This window comes from Podarcis vaucheri (assembly GCF_965113315.1).
Source record: "Podarcis vaucheri genome assembly, chromosome: 7".
NCBI lineage: Eukaryota > Metazoa > Chordata > Lepidosauria > Squamata > Lacertidae > Podarcis > Podarcis vaucheri.
Window position 1 is genome coordinate 87,955,055 of NC_138765.1, and position 18,985 is coordinate 87,974,039.

The window sequence follows — 18,985 nt, forward strand, 5'->3', positions numbered from 1 at the left end:
AACCAGAAACAGGGAATCTTAGGCATGGTGGCCAAATGTGGCCCTCCAGACCTGGTCCTTGGGCCCCCCACAGGCCACACCCCTCACTGGCCCTGCTTCACACACCCCATGTGTTTTGGACTGCCTGGAATGTACCCTTGAACTCTGATGACGCCTCTTGTCTGGGAGAAGGATACTGAGGAGTGTGTATGGAAAGGAGCATAGTTTGCAAATGGGGAAATTTGCATGCTTTGCTTCACCCACCCATGTGGACCTCGGAAGGTTGCCCAGAACAGAATGGGGCCCTCAGGCTGAAAATGTTTCCTCACCCCGATATAAACTTAGTGTATTTTTTGCTCCGTAAGACTCACTTTTTCCCTCCTAAAAAGTAAGGGGAAATGTGTGTGTGTCTTATGGAGCGAATGCAGGCTGCGCAGCTATCCCAGAAGCCACTCTTCCACTAACGGCTTCCTGAGCTAGTGACTCATCATCACAACGTAATTTGGGCTCAGGAATGCCTGAAGTGGGAGGTGTGTGTGATTAATGGAAACTCTTCCTTATGTTCTGTGCTCACAGGATGTAAGACTTGCGTCCTTCACGCGTTCTTCCCCGTTCCAAGAAGTGTGACTTGAAAGCCGGAGAAACCAATGTGGTGCCCTTCAAAAGTTGATGGGCTCCCAATTCACAGCAACCCACACGGTTGATCCTATTATCTGGAGGGCACCACACTGGTTATTCCCATTTTCAAGTATCTTACCAGGTGATTTAAAAAGAAGATTCTGTAAGGAACGCTCCATAGAGAGAGGGGGGTGGAAGGAAAAAGAAATGACCACGGAACCAACCACTGAAAATTTCTAAAAACAGTTTTATTTTACTGCTGGGGCAGATCTGTATGTATTTTTTAGCTGTATTAAAGAATAAGTTACATGTACAGTACATACAGAAACAATATATAGAAAAATTATACTATACAAGAGTAGAAAGGTGGAGAACAAGAACACTCAGTTTTTTTCTTTAAATGCCTATTTGGTTTTTTTTTAAAAAAAATAAATAGCAAGCTGTGGAGCTCATTCATTTGCTGCTGTTGATAGAGACTAATCTGTTAAGATTTTAAAATTTGGAAACCACAGTGCGGGGAGCTTATACCTACAGCTCACAGAGATGACGTCAAGTAAACTGTTCATGGCTGGGTGCTAGTCAGCCTTGGGGCTTTGCCATCCTGCTGTCCATCTCCTTTTGTGTGACGATCTTGAAGGACGACTGGCACAAATGTGAGGATGCAGCTGGACCCAGGTAAGCTAATTTTACACTGCATGTTGAGCCCCTTTGGAGGATGCCCACCTGCAGGGCAATTCTGAGCCTGAACGCAGGTTTGCCCCCAGCCTCTGAAAACCCTGCCCTCAATGAACACCTGCACTTGTATCAGAAATTGTAACGTCCCAGAAGGCTTTGAGCCCTGATTGATGTTCTGAGCAAACAAGCAGGATCTCTGATGGTGATGGTCAGGGGATGGAGAAAGAAATTTATTTGTGTGAGCCGCCAAGCACTGCTGGTGATAGGAAAAAGGCACTTAATATCTAGGCAGGGACCTCGCTACTGCTCTACTACCGGTTATGTGGTTTGGAGCATTTAGGTTTACTAGGTAAGAAAGATCAGAGCAAGTTCCTTAGGAGAACTCAAAAATGGGCTGAAACTGGGGCGAGGGGGGAGCAACCTGTGGTCCTTCAGATGTTTTTGGACTCCTGCTTTGAACAAACTTTCAGCAAAGGTCATTCCAGCACAAGGCATTAGTGTGATGAAATGCTAGCTAATCATAGGCCCTTTTACCGTCCAGCGGGCACATGGGTCCCATGCTTAAATCTGTATGAGGTTAGCTTGTGTGGGCAACAGCTCAAAGAGGGAAAAGCATTTTTAAAAACCAACAACAAAGCTCTAGTATCTTTGGATACACAGCCATCATTTTGAATAACAATTTGCTAGACTGTGGACAATGTTGTTAACTTGACTATACTGTATTTGCTTTGCCATTACCCATGTTTGTTTTCTGATAAATGCTACCATCCCCATGCCCCCCAAAATCAGAACACCACCTTGGCCAAAGAGAATAATTGTTAGATTTTGCACACACAGCAGGGGAAAGATGGTAACGGCCTCTCCCATATATATTTTTTAAAAAATTTCCTTCTCTCTGCTTGTTTGGGATACATTTTTAAAGCTATTTCCATTCTATATCAAGAGCAGACACCCTTGGTGCCAATATGCTGTTAGACCAGGCTTTCTGCTTTTTGGAGAGGTTCCCCCCAACTCTGGCGTTTGTGGCTTTGAGGATGCTGGAAAAGAGCAAATTCAGCGCTGTGTCGTTTTCATTGTGCTCCTAAAGTTAATGCATGATAAATGTGTGTCTTAACCTCACTGAGGTCCTCTAAGAATTATGCTGTTAAAAGTAACTCTCAAAAGCATTTTAAGCATTTTTGAAACTGCTTAAAGGCAGCTGCTGTGGATTTTTTTTTAGAGGGAACCCTCATAAGGTTGGTGTGGCGTTCGTAAAGAAGTCAGATTTGGAAATGGATCAGAAGCTATTGGTTGTTTTGAGTAATTCTGTGCTGCGCGGTTGGGCTTGAACTAGGGATGCTAAGCAACTACCGGTAGTTTTAAGGCCAGAGTAGCCCTATGGGGCAAGGCAGAGATGCAAAATGACCCCTTTCCCCACTGGAATGGTTGGTTGGAAGGAAGCAGCTATTTGAGGCTAGGTCATCTTAACCTCAAAACATATAATTTCATAGCTCAGTGATGGAATGTCCCATGTCGTAACAGGGAAAACCTCTCTGCGTGAGTCTTTGGAAGAGCTGGTCCAGTGAGATAATACCAAACTAAGCAGACCAGTCAAGCTGACCAGCTGCTTCCTAGTAGGTTCAGTTCCTTTTGACTTGCTCATGAGCATCCAATTCATTAATTGTAGGCTATTCCCTGACCCTTCCCTTGCTGTGTCTCTAGCTGATGTTGAAAGGAGATCTGTGTTGCCGGGAATGATGCCGCTTCTAGTTTAAGGTGGGGAGGCATAGCCCAGTTGTAGCATGCATGCGGGAGTCCTAAGGCTCAGTCTCTGCCATTAGCCAGTTAAAGGACCACTGCTTGGCAGGGGGTTGGACTCGATGGCCCTTGTGGTCTCTTCCAACTCTATGATTCTATGTATGGGTGAGGCTCTCAAGAGGCTATGCCAATCTGGAGTACACAATGTTAGGCTAGATGAGGGACAGTGATGGGATTGTTAAAAGGAACTTTCATCCACTCCACAAGTGTGATCTTCCTCTGCCTACTCAAGACTGGAACACCTTGTGCCTCCTTGCCAGGAAGCCACAACAGTTGACTCTGTCTTACTTGTGGTGCCTTTGCATCGTTTTAGGCCTGCATGGAGGCTGACGGATTTGAGTGTTTAGATAGTTAAAGCCAAAAATGGTGCACAGGGGTAGTGGTGATGGCCTTCTGCCATGGTTATTCCTCTTGCCTGCACTTCCAACAACCACCTGGTTCTGTTTGTATTACCCTACTTGGAAGGAGCTTAAGTTTTAACAAACAAAGCACAGATTTCCTTAGTTCCCAAGGGAGCCAAGAAATTAGCTCAGCTAAAGAGAGCTCAGTTGCCTTCATTCAGCAACAAAATGAGAGGCGGGTGATGGAAAGAGCAAATCAGATCAATTACTTGAGTCTAGTTGGATCTGGGGTTTTTCTTCTACTGCCCACACATTTCCCCTTTTCCTCAAGTGGAGGAACATCATTACAGAGACCAAAAAATATTGTATGTACCGGTAGCAACAAAAATAAACTAGGAGCCTAAAGCAAAGGAAGAGACATGTGCAAAACCGATGAGAGGATTGAGTGAAAAAACTTAACAGAGAGGCCATTTAATAAGCCGAATCGAAGGGTCACATCCATAGTGGAGTGAGTTATCAATCTATCTTACAAACCAACACAGCCAAGCAGGCATGTGCAGAGCTTTCCTGAGGCCTGGGGCAGAGTCTTGTTAGAATAAAGTTATAAACTCAAACAAAAAAGCAGCCGGTCCCTGGTACACCGCCCCCCCCCCACTGCCATCTTAGCCCTCCAAGGCTTGGGGCAAGTGTACCCAGCTGCCTCGCCCCAGCATGAGCCTGCAGCCAAGAGGAATAAGTCTTTTCCGTGGCTTTCTGAAACATTTATCCAGAGTCTTGTGCAAAAGCAGGCTGTTGCCCCATCCCGCTGTGTCAGAGGGATGTATACTGGTTGTTAACCGCCCGCAGGTGGGACCTGCCTTGTGAGTCCATCTCGTAATCATTGTCCCACTGGCGCGTTGCAGGGGTGGTGGGTGGGCTGGTCAGGTGGCTGCTGGGCCACAGGCCGCTGGCCAGCTCTTCTGGAGGGGGCACCAGGTGGAATATCTGCTCCACTGAGGAGCTCTGTCGGAGGTTGTCGGCCAGGTGGATCCGCGGGCAGCTGGAAGGGGACAGCTGGACAAGGCTGAATTCCGGGTGGCAGCGGTGGACGGAGGGGGAGAGTGGGACTGTGCTGCTGGAGCCTGCATTCGGAGGAAGAGAAATGAGGGGAAGTTATACTGAATATCCTAAAAATATGCTGACATAAGGGAATATGACCTTCCACATGAACTGCATGCTAAAACAGGCAAGCCAAATTCTGCACTCTGTAGAGATTACGCAAACAAATAAGAGCATCACAAGAGGCTGATCTGGCCAATGGCCTATCTAGTCCAGCATTTTGGTTTTATAACCAGATGCCTCAGCCCACAAGCAGGATCCGAGCCTCCGAGCCCTTTCCCTTCCTGTGGCTTTACTGCCGCCAACTGTGGAAGCAGAGCATAGCCATCACGGCAAGGAGCCATTGATAGCCCTCCATGAAATGGTCCAGTCCTATTTTAAAGGCATCCAAGATCGTGGCTATCACTGCCTCCCATCCTTCCTTTTCCTTGTCATGAATCTTCCAACATACAGCTTCACTGGATGTCCGTAAGTTCTAGTGCTAAAACTATTAATTTTATCACTTTTATCGTGTCGCCTCTTATGCCTTTTCTCTAAATTAAAAAGGCGAGTAAGATGCAACTTGGCAGATGTTTATAGAACTATATGCACTTTTTTTACAGTCTCGCTAGGGCAAGTTTCTAATATGGGGCACCTGACCACATCCTCAGCCATTGAAAATGTAAGGCAGTGTCAATTCATTTCTGATATTTGAGGAGGCACGACCCACCGACTCTTAAAAAAGTACCGTTAGCTGTAAGGACTAGAATCTTGTGTTTACTTTAAAGGTAAAGGGACCCCTGACCGTTAGGTCCAGTTGTGGACGACTCTGGAGTTGCGTGCTCATCTTGCTTTATTGGCCAAGGGAGCCGGCGTACAGCTTCCAGGTCATGTGGCCAGCATGAATAAGCCGCTTGTGGCGAACCAGAGCAGCACATGGAAATGCCGTTTACCTTCCCGCCGGAGTGGTACCTATTTATCTACTTGCACTTGATGTGCTTTCAGACTGCTAGGTGTGCAGGAGCAGGGACCGAGCAACGGGAGCTCACCCCGTCGTTGGGGATTGGAACCGCCGACCTTCCGATCGGCAAGCCCTAGGCTCTGTGGTTTAGACCACAGCGCCACCCGCATCCCTTTGGTGTTTACTTTACAGAACACCAAATATGACATTCCATACAACTCCACAGTGGTGATAGGCACAATGGCCTGGTTCCATGTTTCTAGGAACCATGATAAGCTGCAGTGTCTCCACAGCTGCAAGGGCAGCACAGAAAGCAGCCAAATAGCAGGTGAGGCACTCTGCTCCCTTCTCGACAAGACTCTGAAAGTTACTAGCTCTGAATGGACATACAGTAGTCATTGCTGGCATGACTAGAAAGGAAACCAAGAACTAGCTAACTTTTACACTACTGCACCTGATTGCTTTGAGAACATCCATGTCTGCAACTAGCTAGGTGTTCCTTGGTGGTGCTAAGAGCTTAAGAGCTTCCTTCTTCTTTTCTGTTTCCAATTCCTGTATCAGCAAAGCAGGAATAGGCTATGTCACCCCTAAGCAACACACATTCCTGCTTTGCACCTAAACAGAAGCATCATACGTTGGAGATGTGATTTGGGTTGGGTTTTTTTATACAACACACACTTCTCCAGCTCAGTTCAGCAGGCAGAGGCTTCCACCTTCCAGCTGAGTGATTGAAAGCGGAAGAGAGCGGAGGATATGGCAAGGGATTTCCCCCACCAAATTACAGTGGAAGGAAACCACAAGCGCTAGTCTCCAAAGCCAGTTGCCTTCCTCATTCTAGAAGGAGAGAGCCTTCGAATTCTCCAAGGCCTGCTGAAGCTGTTCCAGCAGGAATTCTAGAAAACAGCCCTTTCACCTTGATAGATGTTGGCAGAAAACAGAGCATGGTGTAAAAATCTTAACAAACTAAGTGTTCAGTGATCGCAGCCTGAGCATGATGAAGAGAGGAAAGTTCCCCAGTTCTGTTCCCAGCCGTCTGTGCATCTGTCTGCCTCCGCTCCTTATTTCCTACTTAAAGCCGAGTGTGGTTGGAAAAGGCCCAATGCACGGAAGAGACTAAATGGCAGCCATAGCTGCCTCCTACCTTGTGCATGTGGAAGAACCACTACGTAGCTGGACAGCTGCACGTTGCAGGCCGTTCCGCACTCCAGGGGGATGGGGAAGCGCTGGAAGTGGTGCAACATGTCCAAAATGGAGGCAAAGTGCAGGTGCTGGACACGACACTGGCCTCTTTCGGTTAGGGAGAGCCGTAGGTGCTGCCAAGGTAAAGGAAGCAGGAAGACACATGTCAGCAACAGCAGCCAATTCATACAGGTCATGTAAAAGTTTCAGCAAGGATCAGAAGGGCGTGTGCCAATCCCATCACCTGAGCCAGGGAAAACCCCACTGCCTAACCTTCCCCAACCTGGTGTCTTGGACTACAAATCCCATGAGCGCCAGTCAGCATGGCCATGGCCATGAGAGTTGTAGTCCAACTCATTTTTCTCTCTCTTTTATAATTGCATTTTCCTCTCTTGCACTGAACATACTAAAAGTATACCAATCCACCAAAAGATTGTCTTTTCATTCCATTCCTCTTGCTATTTTTTGTTTAGCGATTAATTTTTCCATCAACACTAAATGCCAGACATCTCAACCATGTGGTCAATGCCCCATCCTCCAAGAAGCTGGCCAATAAGAGCCTTAAAATTCAGATTTATATTGTCCCCTGGGTAAAGATTAAGTAAAACCAACTCTGCGCCTTTGAATATTTTTGGTCCAGTTATCCAATTCCTTTGAATACATCCCCCCTGAATGTGGCTGCCTTATCGCAAGTCTCCTGGACATTTAAAAAAAAAGCTATTTAGATATGAAGTCCAAGCGGGATTTCAACAGTGCTCCAGTTTTGGGCCATGAAAGCCTGCCTGCTAACGTACTGACTGGTGGCAGAGGGAGTCCCCTCAGCAAGAGACGCTGTACCTTTGCTCTTCCTTGGAAGTTGAAGGTGAGGACGTAGTCTCCCCTGCGGGTTTCACTCTGTCGGATGAGGAAAACCCCATGTCCGTCAAGGCCCTGGTGCTGAACCAGCTGAGCGGCTTTGACTCGAGAAATGGGGCCATGGAACCAGGGGAAGGATGTCAGGTAGTGGTCAGTCTTCTGGCCGTTCTGCTCTGGGAGGCTGGGTGGCATTGCCCCTAGGGGAGAAGGAAGGACTCAGCTGTCATTTTAAACAATTTCTCCCCCCAGGAAAGCTCAAGGCAGCTATGGTAAAAGCGTGTTGCACCACACACAAGTGCTTACAGTTTGCAGAGCCAGAGAATTAGCAACACAAAACAAAAAAATAGATAGCTTTGTTATTATCGGGGAACTCCCTTCTGCTGATTCCCCAGCGCCCAGCAGCCTGAACTGCTCAACCAGATGTTTCTTGGTACTTTTTTCTTGAAAGGCATAGGAGAGGACCCGCCTCCAACCCCAGACCTCGCCCCAGATGAGCCCCAAATACCTTGGTTCAGGGAGTCCGTGCTGCTGGTTGTGGGGCTTGCAGTCACAGCCTCCGAGTGAGAGTCCGAGATCAGCTCAACGTCGGCGCCTTCTGACCTGAAAGAGGAGGGAATGTTTCTGATTGTGAGACACCAACAGGACAGATAAAGTCCCTGCCCCCAAGGCCAGCAACAAAAGATAAGGCAAAGAAAAGCAAAAAAGCAAAAGAAAGAGCTCCTTGAAGGGGACGAGGACCAGAAAACTTGAAATTCCAGGGAAAAACCCATATTGTTTTCTCTCAGCACAAGGCAGTGGTGAGTCTGCTGGCACTATAAAGGTAGAGGGACCCCTGACCGTTAAGTCCAGTCGTGGCCGACTCTGGGGTTGTGGCGCTCATCTCGCTTTACTGGCCGAGGGAGCCGGCGTACAGCTTCCAGGTCATGTGGCCAGCATGACTAAGCCGCTTCTGGCGAACCAGAGCAGCGCATGGAAACGCCGTTTACCTCCCCGCCGGAGCGGTACCTATTTATCTACGTGCACTTTGACGTGCTTTTGAACTGCTAGGTTGGCAGGAGCAGGGACCGAGCAATGGGAGCTCACCCCGTGGCGGGGATTTGAACCGCCGACCTTCTGATCAGCAAGTCCTAGGCTCTGTAGTTTAACCCACAGCGCCACCCACGTCCCTTTGCTGGCACTATACTTTAAAGGAAAGAGACTTTTTTGAATGCCTTTGTAAGCAAGCTTATAAGATGAAGGAAAACACATTGGTCAGAAGGGTTGGAGTGGAAATGGGTTTTGCAATATGAGGTTCCACAGGTGAGATCACATGCATCCTTACTACTGTCGAATCGTAATACAGTGGTGCCCCGCAAGACGAATGCCTCGCAAGACGGAAAACTCGCTAGACGAAAGAGTTTTCCGTTTTGGAGGTGCTTCGCAAAACGAATCTCCTATGGGCTTGCTTTGCAAGACGACAATGTATTGCGAGTTCCTGCGGGGTTTTTTTCCTGTCCCCCCCTTTTTCTAAGCCGCTAAGCCGCTTATCAGCTGATCCGATAAGCTGATAAGCCGCTAAAAGCCGCTAATAGCGCTAATCCTCTAATCTGTCAATGGGCTTGCTTCGCAAGACGAAAAAACCGCTAGACGAAGAGAATCACGGAACGGATTCTTTTCGTCTTGCGAGGCACCACTGTACTTTTAATATAGTTTTTATAGGAAACATGGTCAGCAAATACATGGAACACCCAGGCAAATGAAGCCATGTTGCAAAAGCCATCAATACACGGCCTCAGAATTAGTGCTCCTGCCAGGTCTGAGGTGCCGGGCCAGCAAAGAGGCCAAATTTAGTGGCCCTGCTCACTCTGCAAAGGATGCCATGAGCTTGGGGCTAGCCGCAGACTTGAGGAGGGGTTGGGACTGCAATGCTAAGCCTTCTCCTGAATCCAAGGCAGGGACCATTCACAGGGTTCCCCCCTGCCAACGACCTGCCTCCAAAACTAGCCTTAACCCTCCCAACCAACACCTGGAGTTGGTTACAAAACTTTCTTTCTAAACAGATCACTTGAAAATTGCTGACCACCTAACGATTTGTCTGCTTGTAGCAATCATAATATGCTGTTGTAGACGTAGGATTATTATTGCTATCATCATTGCTCCTGTTATTTATTATTTTGTATTTTATTGCATTCCCTTTTTTAGTTACGTAGAACGCAATGGAAAATACTGTGATAAATAATAAAATGCAAGGCAAGAAACGGAAGCAGCAATAAAAATGCAACTAAAAATCAACATGACTATTTCCTGCGCTGCTCCCACCATTCTTCAAACACACTGTGCAGCTTGCGGGCCACCGGTGATCCCCAGACCAGAATTTGGGAACTCCTGCCGTGAAAAGTAACCTTTGCAGGAGGAAGAGAACAGTTGGCATTACAGGCTTATTCACACGTTGCACTGAACACAGGTCCAAGTTGCCTCGTGCATGAACAGGTGTTTGTGTGAAAGAGATTTGTGCAGCACAACTATATGGGCACACACAGATTACATGCTCAGATGTCACCCAGGTTGTCTTCACCACCACTACCCACCCCATTCCCACTTACCAAGCGGCCTGGCACTAGTGACAAGTTTGGGACCTGATTTCCTGGCACATTTATGCTACCCCCTGACCAGACACCCAGCGTTAATGTAGCCATTTTATACTCCGAAAAAGGGGCAAAGAACCTTGGAGAAAAGCAGGCAGGTTGGTTTTGGACACAGGCAGTTCAGTTGCCACCCAGCACTGCTGCTACAAGAAGGTCAAAAAGGGGCCTGAAATTTGGTGGAGGGTGTGTGTGTGTGTGTGTGTGTGTGTGTGTGTATGAAAGGAATCACAGTATGGCTCTCTGCAAATCACAATACCACTTCTTGCCCCTGGCAGATTTCAGTAAGAGGAAGCCCCAAGAGGAAGTGGGACGTCATTGAAAGAATGGTACAAGAAACAGGCAGTACATTTTCCAAGAGGCGTGAGAGAGACTGCGCTTGCATCCACCTGGGCATCCCACACTCTGACTTGGGAAGGACTTTAAACCCCCAGGTACACAAGAGGAAGTTCTTGCTTCCTATGGACTCCAGGGCTTAAAACAAATTTCCCAAGCCAAGCAGAAGACAAGGTGCAGAAAGGACATGGATTCTGCAGTCCAAGTAATAATAATAATAATTTATTACTCAAACCCCGCCCATCTGGCTGGGTTTCCCCAGCCACTCTGGGCGGCTTCCAACAAGAGATTAAAAATACATTAAAACATCAGTCATTAAAAACTTCCCTAAACAGGGCTGCCTTCAGATGTCTTCTAAAAGTCAGGTGGTTGTTTATTTCCTTGACATCTGCTGGGAGGGCGTTCCACAGGGCGGGCGCCGCTACCAAGAAGGCCCTCTGCCTGGTTCCCTGTAACCTCACTTCTCGCAGGGAGGGAACCGCCAAAGGTCCTCAGTGCTGGACCTCAGTGTCTGGGCAGAACGATGGGGGTGGAGATGCTCCTTCAGGTATACTGGGCTGAGGCCGTTTAGGGCTTTAAAGGTCAGCACCAACACTTTGAATTGTGCTCAGAAACATACTGGGAGCCAATGTAGGTCTTTCAAGACCAGTGTTATATGGTCTAGGCAGCCACTCCCAGTCACCGTCTGGCTTCCACATTATGGATTAGTTGTAGTTTCTGGGTCCCCTTCAAAGGTAGCCCCACGAAGAGCGCATTGCAGTAGTCCAAGCGGGATATAACTAGAGCATGCATCTGGTTTAGACCTGATAGCCATCTATGGCCTTTTAAATTGTGCTATATTGTATTTGTTATGATGGTAGGTATTTTTGTGTTTTTATACCCCGTCGCTGGCAATCTCATTCGGCCCCTCTCCCAGCTTTTGAAATTTTAGTACTTATCAGTCACACACTTCAAAGCCAATATTTGGAGGCATAAGGCCGAGAAAGTTTAAAAAGAAAAGGTTCAGAAATAAAAATTGTATTCCTCTACCGATAATAAATAAAATAAAATACAATAAATAATATAAATTAAATAATAAATAAAAATAAATACTAAAACAATAAATTAAATAAATAATAAATAAATTAGATCAAGATTGAATTCCTCGACCAATTCTTCAGCTTTCCTGCATCGCTGCACACAGGGAACACCTAGTCCCACACCGTTTTTTTTCCAGGTATGGCTATTTTCATCACAGAAGCCATCCTTACTCTGGGCACCTCTAGGTCAGTCCAGGCTATAGAGTACAGGAAATACCCAGTAAAGGATAGTGTGGAGTTGGAAAAAGATAAAAAGGGGCAATAAAAATGATGAAGATAGTATGAATCTCCCATCCTGCTGTGTTTGGGGCTTTAGAGAAAAGGTAAGTAACAGGAGACAATATAGAAGTTTATAAAATTATGCCTGGCATGGGGAAAGTGGATAGACTAAAGTTTTTCTCACTCATAACTCTAGAATTCGTGGGCAACCCATCAGGCCGAACGTTGGAAGTTTCAGGACAGGCTCTTGTTTATTTAAAGAAGCAGGTTTCTAACCCTCATGAGGTGCTGAGAAAACTGGGGGTGGGGGGACATTCCTACGCACTTCCCTGTCTTCCAATCCCTTCTGTCCAGAGCTTGATTTGCACCAACCAAGGACCAGCCACGGAACCACTTTTTAGGGCCTAGATTACGGCCTGCAATACATGAAGCAAAAGTCAACGCGAGAGACTCTGAGCATGTGAACCGGGATCTGCACTGCGCAATAAGAGAGAAAGAAAATCTGCGCCAGGAAAAGGTGGACTCTGTAACCATCTTAGTCTGCATTTTAAAAGATAATCTTGTCTAATTCGTTCTGCACCTGCTAATCAAGGCAGCCCAATGCTTCAGATATTCCACAAGGAATCGCTGTACACATTCAAGCTTATCTTCCAGCCATGGGGACTAGAAATCCTCTTTTTTAAAAAAACACACACAAAACAACACCCTAGCAATGAAAAACACCTGAAGAACTGCATCACACAGCCCTGGCACAGAGAGTAGTGGGGCAATAGCTCACCCTCGATGGAGACACTCTTTAATTTCACACATCCAGGAACGCAGTTGTTGGTCATCTCCAGCCTCAAATACAACATCCATGGAGGTGTTGACCTGTGGCGGGGGGAAAGAAAAAGAAGATAAACCCTGGGAGTTCTTCATAATGCTGAGGCAATGCTGCCTAGGTTCAGGTCATCTTTAAAACCCCATGGGATATCCACACCCTTTAATTAATTTCATAAAATGTATATCAGTACGCATATATACTAACAGCATATACTAACAGTAACACCTTCAGCTTGGCCTAGTAGCAAACTGGCATCCAGTGAAGATCTCAGAGCACAGGAGTTATATACTGCCCAGGAATAATAATAAATTATTATTATTATTATTATTATTTATTATACCCCACCCATCTGGCTGGGTTTCCCCAGCCACTCTGGGCGGCTTCCAACAGGAGATTAAAAATACATTAAAACATCAGTCATTAAAAACCTTCCTAAACAGGGCTGCCTTCAGATGTCTTCTAAACGTCAGATAATTGTTTATTTCTTTGACATCTGGTGGGAGGGCATTCCACAGGGCGGGTGCCACTACCGAGAAGGCCCTCTGCCTGGTTCCCTGTAACTTGGCTTCTCACAGTGAGGGAACCGCCAGAAAGCCCTCGGTGCTGGACCTCAGTGTCCTTCAGGTATACTGGGCCAAGGCCATTTAGGGCTTTAAAGGTCAGCACCAACACTTTGAATTGTGCTCAGAAACGTACTGGGAGCCAATGTAGGTCTTTCAAGACCAGTGTTATGTGGTCTTGGCAGCCACTCCGAGTCAGCAGTCTAGCTGCCGCATTCTGGATTAGTTGTAGTTTCCAGGTAAGGTAGCCCCACGTAGAGCGCACTGCAGTAGTCCAAGCAAGAGGTAACTAAAGCATGCACCACTCGAGACAGTCCGCGGGCAGGTAGGGTCTCATCCTGCGTACCAGATGGAGCTGGTAGACAGCTGTCCTGGACACAGAATTGACCTGTGCCTCCATGGACAGCTGTGAGTCCAGAATGACTCCCAGGCTACACACCTGGTCCTTCAGGGGCACAGTTACCCCATTCAAGGCCAGGGAGTCCCCCACACCTGCCTGCTCCCTGTCTTCCCAAAACAGTACTTCTGTTTTGTCAGGATTGAACCTCAATCTGTTAGCCGCCATCCATCCTCCAGATGCCCCTGAAGGGTCCCTCCCTCCCATAAGTGCAGCAGCTGCAAAAGGATACCTTCAGCATCTTGAGGACAAAGGTGTCTGCGTGGTCCGGCATCTCCAGGCGAGTGCAGGGACGGATTTCTTGTATCTCTGAGCAGGTGGTCTGCAGCTTTGGCTTCGAACTCTGTGGAGAGAGGCAAGAGAAGCAGCTACAGTGAGTCCGCGCACTGGTTGCACCAACGAGGCATCCCTCAGAGGATCTGGACTATGGGTAGAGCCGAACCGTGCATTGAAAGGCACATCAAATGCACATTCAAAACACGTCTCTTGACCCCAAAGAATCCTGGGAACTGTAGGGTGCGGGGAATTGGTCTGCGAGGGGGAAACTGCAGTTCCCAGGATTCTTTTTTGGGGGTGGGTCATGTGCTTTGGAAGTGCACTGTGGATCAGCCCCGCACCTCCTACTTGGTGAAAGCTATAGTCAAAAACATCTGGAACATTTCCAGGTTGGAGAAGCAGAGATCGTGTCCTAGGAGTCCAAAAAAAATGGACCTAACATTTATGGTTTATTATTTGATTCGTTAAAGTATTTGTTTGCTTCTGGTTATGTGGGTATCTCAATGAAAATCGCTAGAGGAGTCATGTAGACTCTTCAAAAGCATTCTTAGACTATCATAAAAGGCTGGCGGCAGCAGCCAGGAGACAGAAAAAAAAAAAAACATTTTCAGCAGGTTTTGGAAGTGCTTGACCATTTGCACATGCCTTATTTTGGATGGGGAGTTAGGGAAATAAGGCGTGCACACCTTGATCCTGCTGCTAGATTGGATCAAAAAGTCTAGCTTTCTGTCTCTGAGAGTGGCCAACAAAATGTCTTTGGCAGGGACAAAAGAAAGGCAGAAATCTGGCAGCCTCGTTGCAACCCCCCCTTCCTGTGGTTTCCAATGACTGGTTGGAATTCAGAAGCACTGTTGCTTCCTCCATGAACCTCTCCAAGCCTCTTAAAACCATCAAAGTTGGTGGCTCCCCCACCTTCACCTGTCAATGATTCTCCAAGTGAGCAAGGAGAAGTGAATCCACAGCAGTTTCCACTCCCTTCCTCTGACACACTGCAATGAAAGCAGGGTGCTGGGAACAAAGCTCCGGCTGCAACCTGTCGTTGAGATTCCCACATTGCAGGGGGTTGGAATAGATGACCCTTGGGGTCCTTTTTCCATGATTCTACAATTCTATGAAATACAAAACTAGAGCCTAGAGGGGGGAAACAGCAAGGGAACGGATTGAAGCTTCCTACTCTGCAAGGCATGGGAAGGGCGAAAGGAAGCAGCTCTGATTTTTGGATTTCTGGACCAGCCACCTCCGCCCCAACGACAAGTTCCGCACACCAGATTTTCCCTCGCCAGGATCCTGGTGAATGCAGAGTACAGTGATACCTCGGGTTACATACGCTTCAGGTTACATACGCTTCAGGTTACAGACTCCGCTAACCCAGAAATAGTACCTCGGGTTAAGAACTTTGCTTCAGGATGAGAACAGAAATCATGCTCCAGCGGCACGGCAGCAGCAGGAGGCCCCATTAGCTAAAGTGGTGCTTCAGGTTAAGAACAGTTTCAGGTTAAGAACGGACCTCTGAAATGAATTAAGAACTTAACCCGAGGTACCACTGTACACGCTGGACGCGGGTGGCGCTGTGGGTTAAACCACAGAGCCTAGGACTTGCCGATCAGAAGGTTGGTGGTTCGAAACCCCGCGATGGGGTGAGCTCCCGTTGCTTGGTCCCAGCTCCTACCAACCTAGCAGTTCGAAAGCACGTCAAAGTGCAAGTAGATAAATAGGTACCGCTCCGGCGGGAAGGTAAACGGCGTTTCCGTGCACTGCTCTGGTTCGCCAGAAGCAGCTTAGTCATGCAGGCCACATGACAGAAGCTGTACGCTGGCTCCCTTGGCCAATAAAGCAAGACGAGTGCCGCAATCCCAGAGTCGCTCACGACTGGACCTAATGGTCAGGGGTCCCTTTACCTGTGTTACCACTGTACACAGATTCCATCCGTCGTTCCATCCTCTGTTTAAAAGCTACCCCAGAATTCAGCTGCCTCTGTGGCTCAGCCTTTCCAGGGCCAAAGTTCCAAGCATTGATGGCATGTATCTCTCACTGTAAAAAGTTGAAGGACCACAGTTTCTGGCCTGTTCAGACCCCAAGGGGCTTTGACAGTGGCTGAATGGGTGGAGAAGCCACCTGGGGAGGAAGGCAGAAATCAATACATCCCTCCTTCCACCCTAATTTCTGACAACACCACTGTGAGATACTCTGGGTGGTGCACTCCAACTCCCATCAGCCCTACTCAGAGCTGCCAAGGATGATGGGAGACGTAGTCCGGCAATCCCTGAAAAGCCACAGGTTCCCCATCCTTGAGCCACAGGTTGTAGAAAACAAAATGTCCTGGGTGACTTCATGGTAACAGATACCTGACTGTATCTGTACCAAAGAAAGATGAATTCAACAGCTTGTATAAATGATGCAAATGATTCCCCCCCCCCGCATAACTTTAATCTACTCATGCTCCCAAGGCAGCCCCCAAATCCTGCCTGCTAGAAATTCAAGACCCTCCAAGTGTCCCTATTTTCCAGGGCCAGCATTCACCCGGTGCTATACCAGCTGCACTGGCTACCAGTGAAGTACAGGATCATGTTTAAGGTGCTGGTTTTAACCTGCCACAGAGAGGTTAGGCTGGCCTCAATCAGAGCCAGGGCTTTTTCGGCTGTGGCTCCGATCTGGTGGAACGCTCTGTCACAAGAGACTAGGGCCCTATGGGGCTTGACATCTTTCCGCAGGGCCTGCAAGACAGAGCTGTTCCACAGCCTGACCCCCTCCTTTGGCAATCCTCTCAGAACTCTAGCCCAATGGTTGCCATTAATCTGATTTGAACTGATTTTATAATGAAATGATTTTAGAATGTTTTACCAATTTACTGTTGTTAGCCGCTCTGAGCCCAGCTTCGGTTGGGGAGGGCAGGATATAAATAAATTTATTATTATTATTATTATTTACAGAAGCCATCCCGGTTTCTGATTTGATCCCATAATGTCCCGCTTTTCCTTAGGACGTCCCTATTTTCATAGGAGGGTATGGAATTACGTGACCCCCGAGCCAAGGGGATAAGAAACTATACAACCTTTAGAAGACATCTGAAGGCAGCCCTGTAGAGGGAAGCTTTTTAAAATGTTTAATGTTTTATTATCTTTTTATATATGGTGGAAGCCACCCAGTGTGGCTGGGGAAACCAGAAGCAAACCCCATATGGGCCTGGTAACAACAACAACAACAGTAGTAGTAGTAATAATAATAATAATAATAATAATAATAATAATAATAATAATAATAAAATAGAATAGGGTGCCCCTGTTTTCATCAGAGAAATGTTGGAAGGTGTGCCATTCAGAAGCCTGATTAGACCACTCCAGCTTTGAGATCATAGAATCATAGAATCATAGAGTTGGAAGAGACCACAAGGGCCATCGAGTCCAACCCCCTGCCAAGCAGGAAACACCACCAGAGCACTCCTGACATATGGTTGTCAAGCCTCTGCTTAAAGACCTCCAAAGAAGGAGACTCCACCACACTCCTTGGCAGCAAATTCCACTGTCAAACAGCTCTTACACCTAGTAACCCAGATTGCTTTAAAGCTCACCCTTCTCCACTGTCAAGAGGACTAGAACCTTGGAACTTAAACAGATGTATTTTCGGCAGAGAACCTCATTGTATTCAGTGACCACTTCCACTTCCCGCGCTCCCTTGACGTGATGGAGGAGCACAGAAAGCTCCCGACGGGCGTAAAAGATTCCATGCGGTGCCTGTTATGGGTTTCTGGACCACACGGGGGTGTGCATTCTTGCCCCTCCCACCCTGCTCCCGAAATGCCACCTTCCCTGGTAATTATGCCACCCCAAGAAACCAGGAGGGGAAAATGAGACAACAGCTGGGACCATTTTTTTTTTTTGTTTGCCATCTATGAGAGTGGCAAATGTCCTGATTTTTTTTTTTAATACATTTTTATTAAAGTTTAAACAAACACAAAAACACAAACAAACACAACACAAATAACAAGTATAGTTTCAGATCCTTATTTTCTTAACATCTTTCCCTGACTTCCCCACACCTCCCCTTCTGGTATTCCAATTCCAATAGTTAGCTCAACAAGTTCTTGTCCCCAACTTTTACCTTATTATTATTCATCTTAATTAACCAATTTTAACTTATAGACCTCAATTTAAACAACAATACTCATTCTTTACACCCTTTTCTAAGGTCGACCCCAATTCCCTTCCACAAATTTCCCAATTTTTATATTTATTACAAAATAAAATAACGAAAAGACACAGCTGAGACCATTTCCCCCGACTGATGCAGAAGGACTGGCATAAAAAGGGTCGGATTCTGAGAGCTGGCTTGAGGCGCGGGAATGCTGAGCCAATGCAGGAAGCCTGATGACGCAATCGGTTTACCAGACAGGCCGTTTCCATCCCCAGCTGATGGGCTGCTTGGATTTTTCCACAGGCCGAGAGCCTCAGAAATCCTCTTGGCCGAGAGGGGCGGCCGGCGTGACTCACTGGCATTAAGGAGCCATAAGCCACTCGGGGTCAGCGGTGTTAGCAGAGGGGCAGCAGCGTGGCCAGCAGGCACCCAACCAGCCAAACCCCAGGCCTGCTTGATGCTGGGCAAAGCACCACCCTGCAAGGCTGTGGGGTGGGGTGGGGAAACAGGGGACGGCCGGCTCTGCTGGAGGTTACACAAAGCAGCAACAAACTGAAACGAAAACAACTGCACAGCTGCTGGAGATTCCAGCATCTGTGAAACCGCTTGCAGATCGAGGGCTGCAGAAGTCATCCAGGAAATGGGAGGAAGACAGAGAGATGCCTCTTCCCCCAGGCGGAAGGCGCAAGGGAACAGGAGGGGAGGCCAGCTTAAAAAGGCCAGCAGGCACCCCGAAAAAAACAAACGCCCCATTCACATGTCCTGGAGTCAGTGCTGGGCCATCGGCATCGCCCCAAATGATATTCCCAAGGATGGTGAATATATGTATTAATCAACACACAAGAGCAGATCATTTAGAATCACAGAATCTTAAGAGTTGGAAGGGACCTTCAAGGGTCATCTAGTCCAACCCCCCTGAAATGCAGGAATCTCAGCAAAAGCATTCATGGCAGATGGCCATCCAACCTCTCCTTAGAAACCTCCACGGAAGGAGAGTCCACAACCTTCTGGAATGAGTCTGCCATTAGCTAAAGTGGTACCTCCGGTTAAGAGCAGTTTCA

At 47.4% G+C, this 18,985-nt stretch overlaps 1 protein-coding gene and 1 long non-coding RNA gene across 3 annotated transcripts in view; one reads left to right on the top strand and one right to left on the bottom strand.

Annotated features, from left to right (window-relative positions):
* The first annotated feature begins 435 nt into the window (after window positions 1–435).
* On the top strand, window positions 436–3,553 carry LOC309536498. The gene is made up of 2 exons (XR_014221527.1): window positions 436–3,121; window positions 3,180–3,553. It is a non-coding gene; the product is annotated as an uncharacterized lncRNA (long non-coding RNA).
* Window positions 3,554–3,773: 220 nt separating this feature from the next.
* SH2B3 (SH2B adaptor protein 3) overlaps window positions 3,774–18,985 on the bottom strand; it is a 75,852-nt gene continuing 60,640 nt past the window's right edge. For both annotated transcript variants that reach the window (XM_082230120.1, XM_082230121.1), the window contains exons 3-8: window positions 13,750–13,860; window positions 12,516–12,607; window positions 7,988–8,082; window positions 7,465–7,679; window positions 6,590–6,761; window positions 3,774–4,531 (exon numbers count right to left, since the gene is read on the bottom strand). In XM_082230120.1, the coding sequence (XP_082086246.1) occupies window positions 4,221–4,531; window positions 6,590–6,761; window positions 7,465–7,679; window positions 7,988–8,082; window positions 12,516–12,607; window positions 13,750–13,860 (996 nt within the window). In that variant the 3' untranslated portion in view covers window positions 3,774–4,220. The remainder of the gene's footprint in view (window positions 4,532–6,589; window positions 6,762–7,464; window positions 7,680–7,987; window positions 8,083–12,515; window positions 12,608–13,749; window positions 13,861–18,985) is intronic.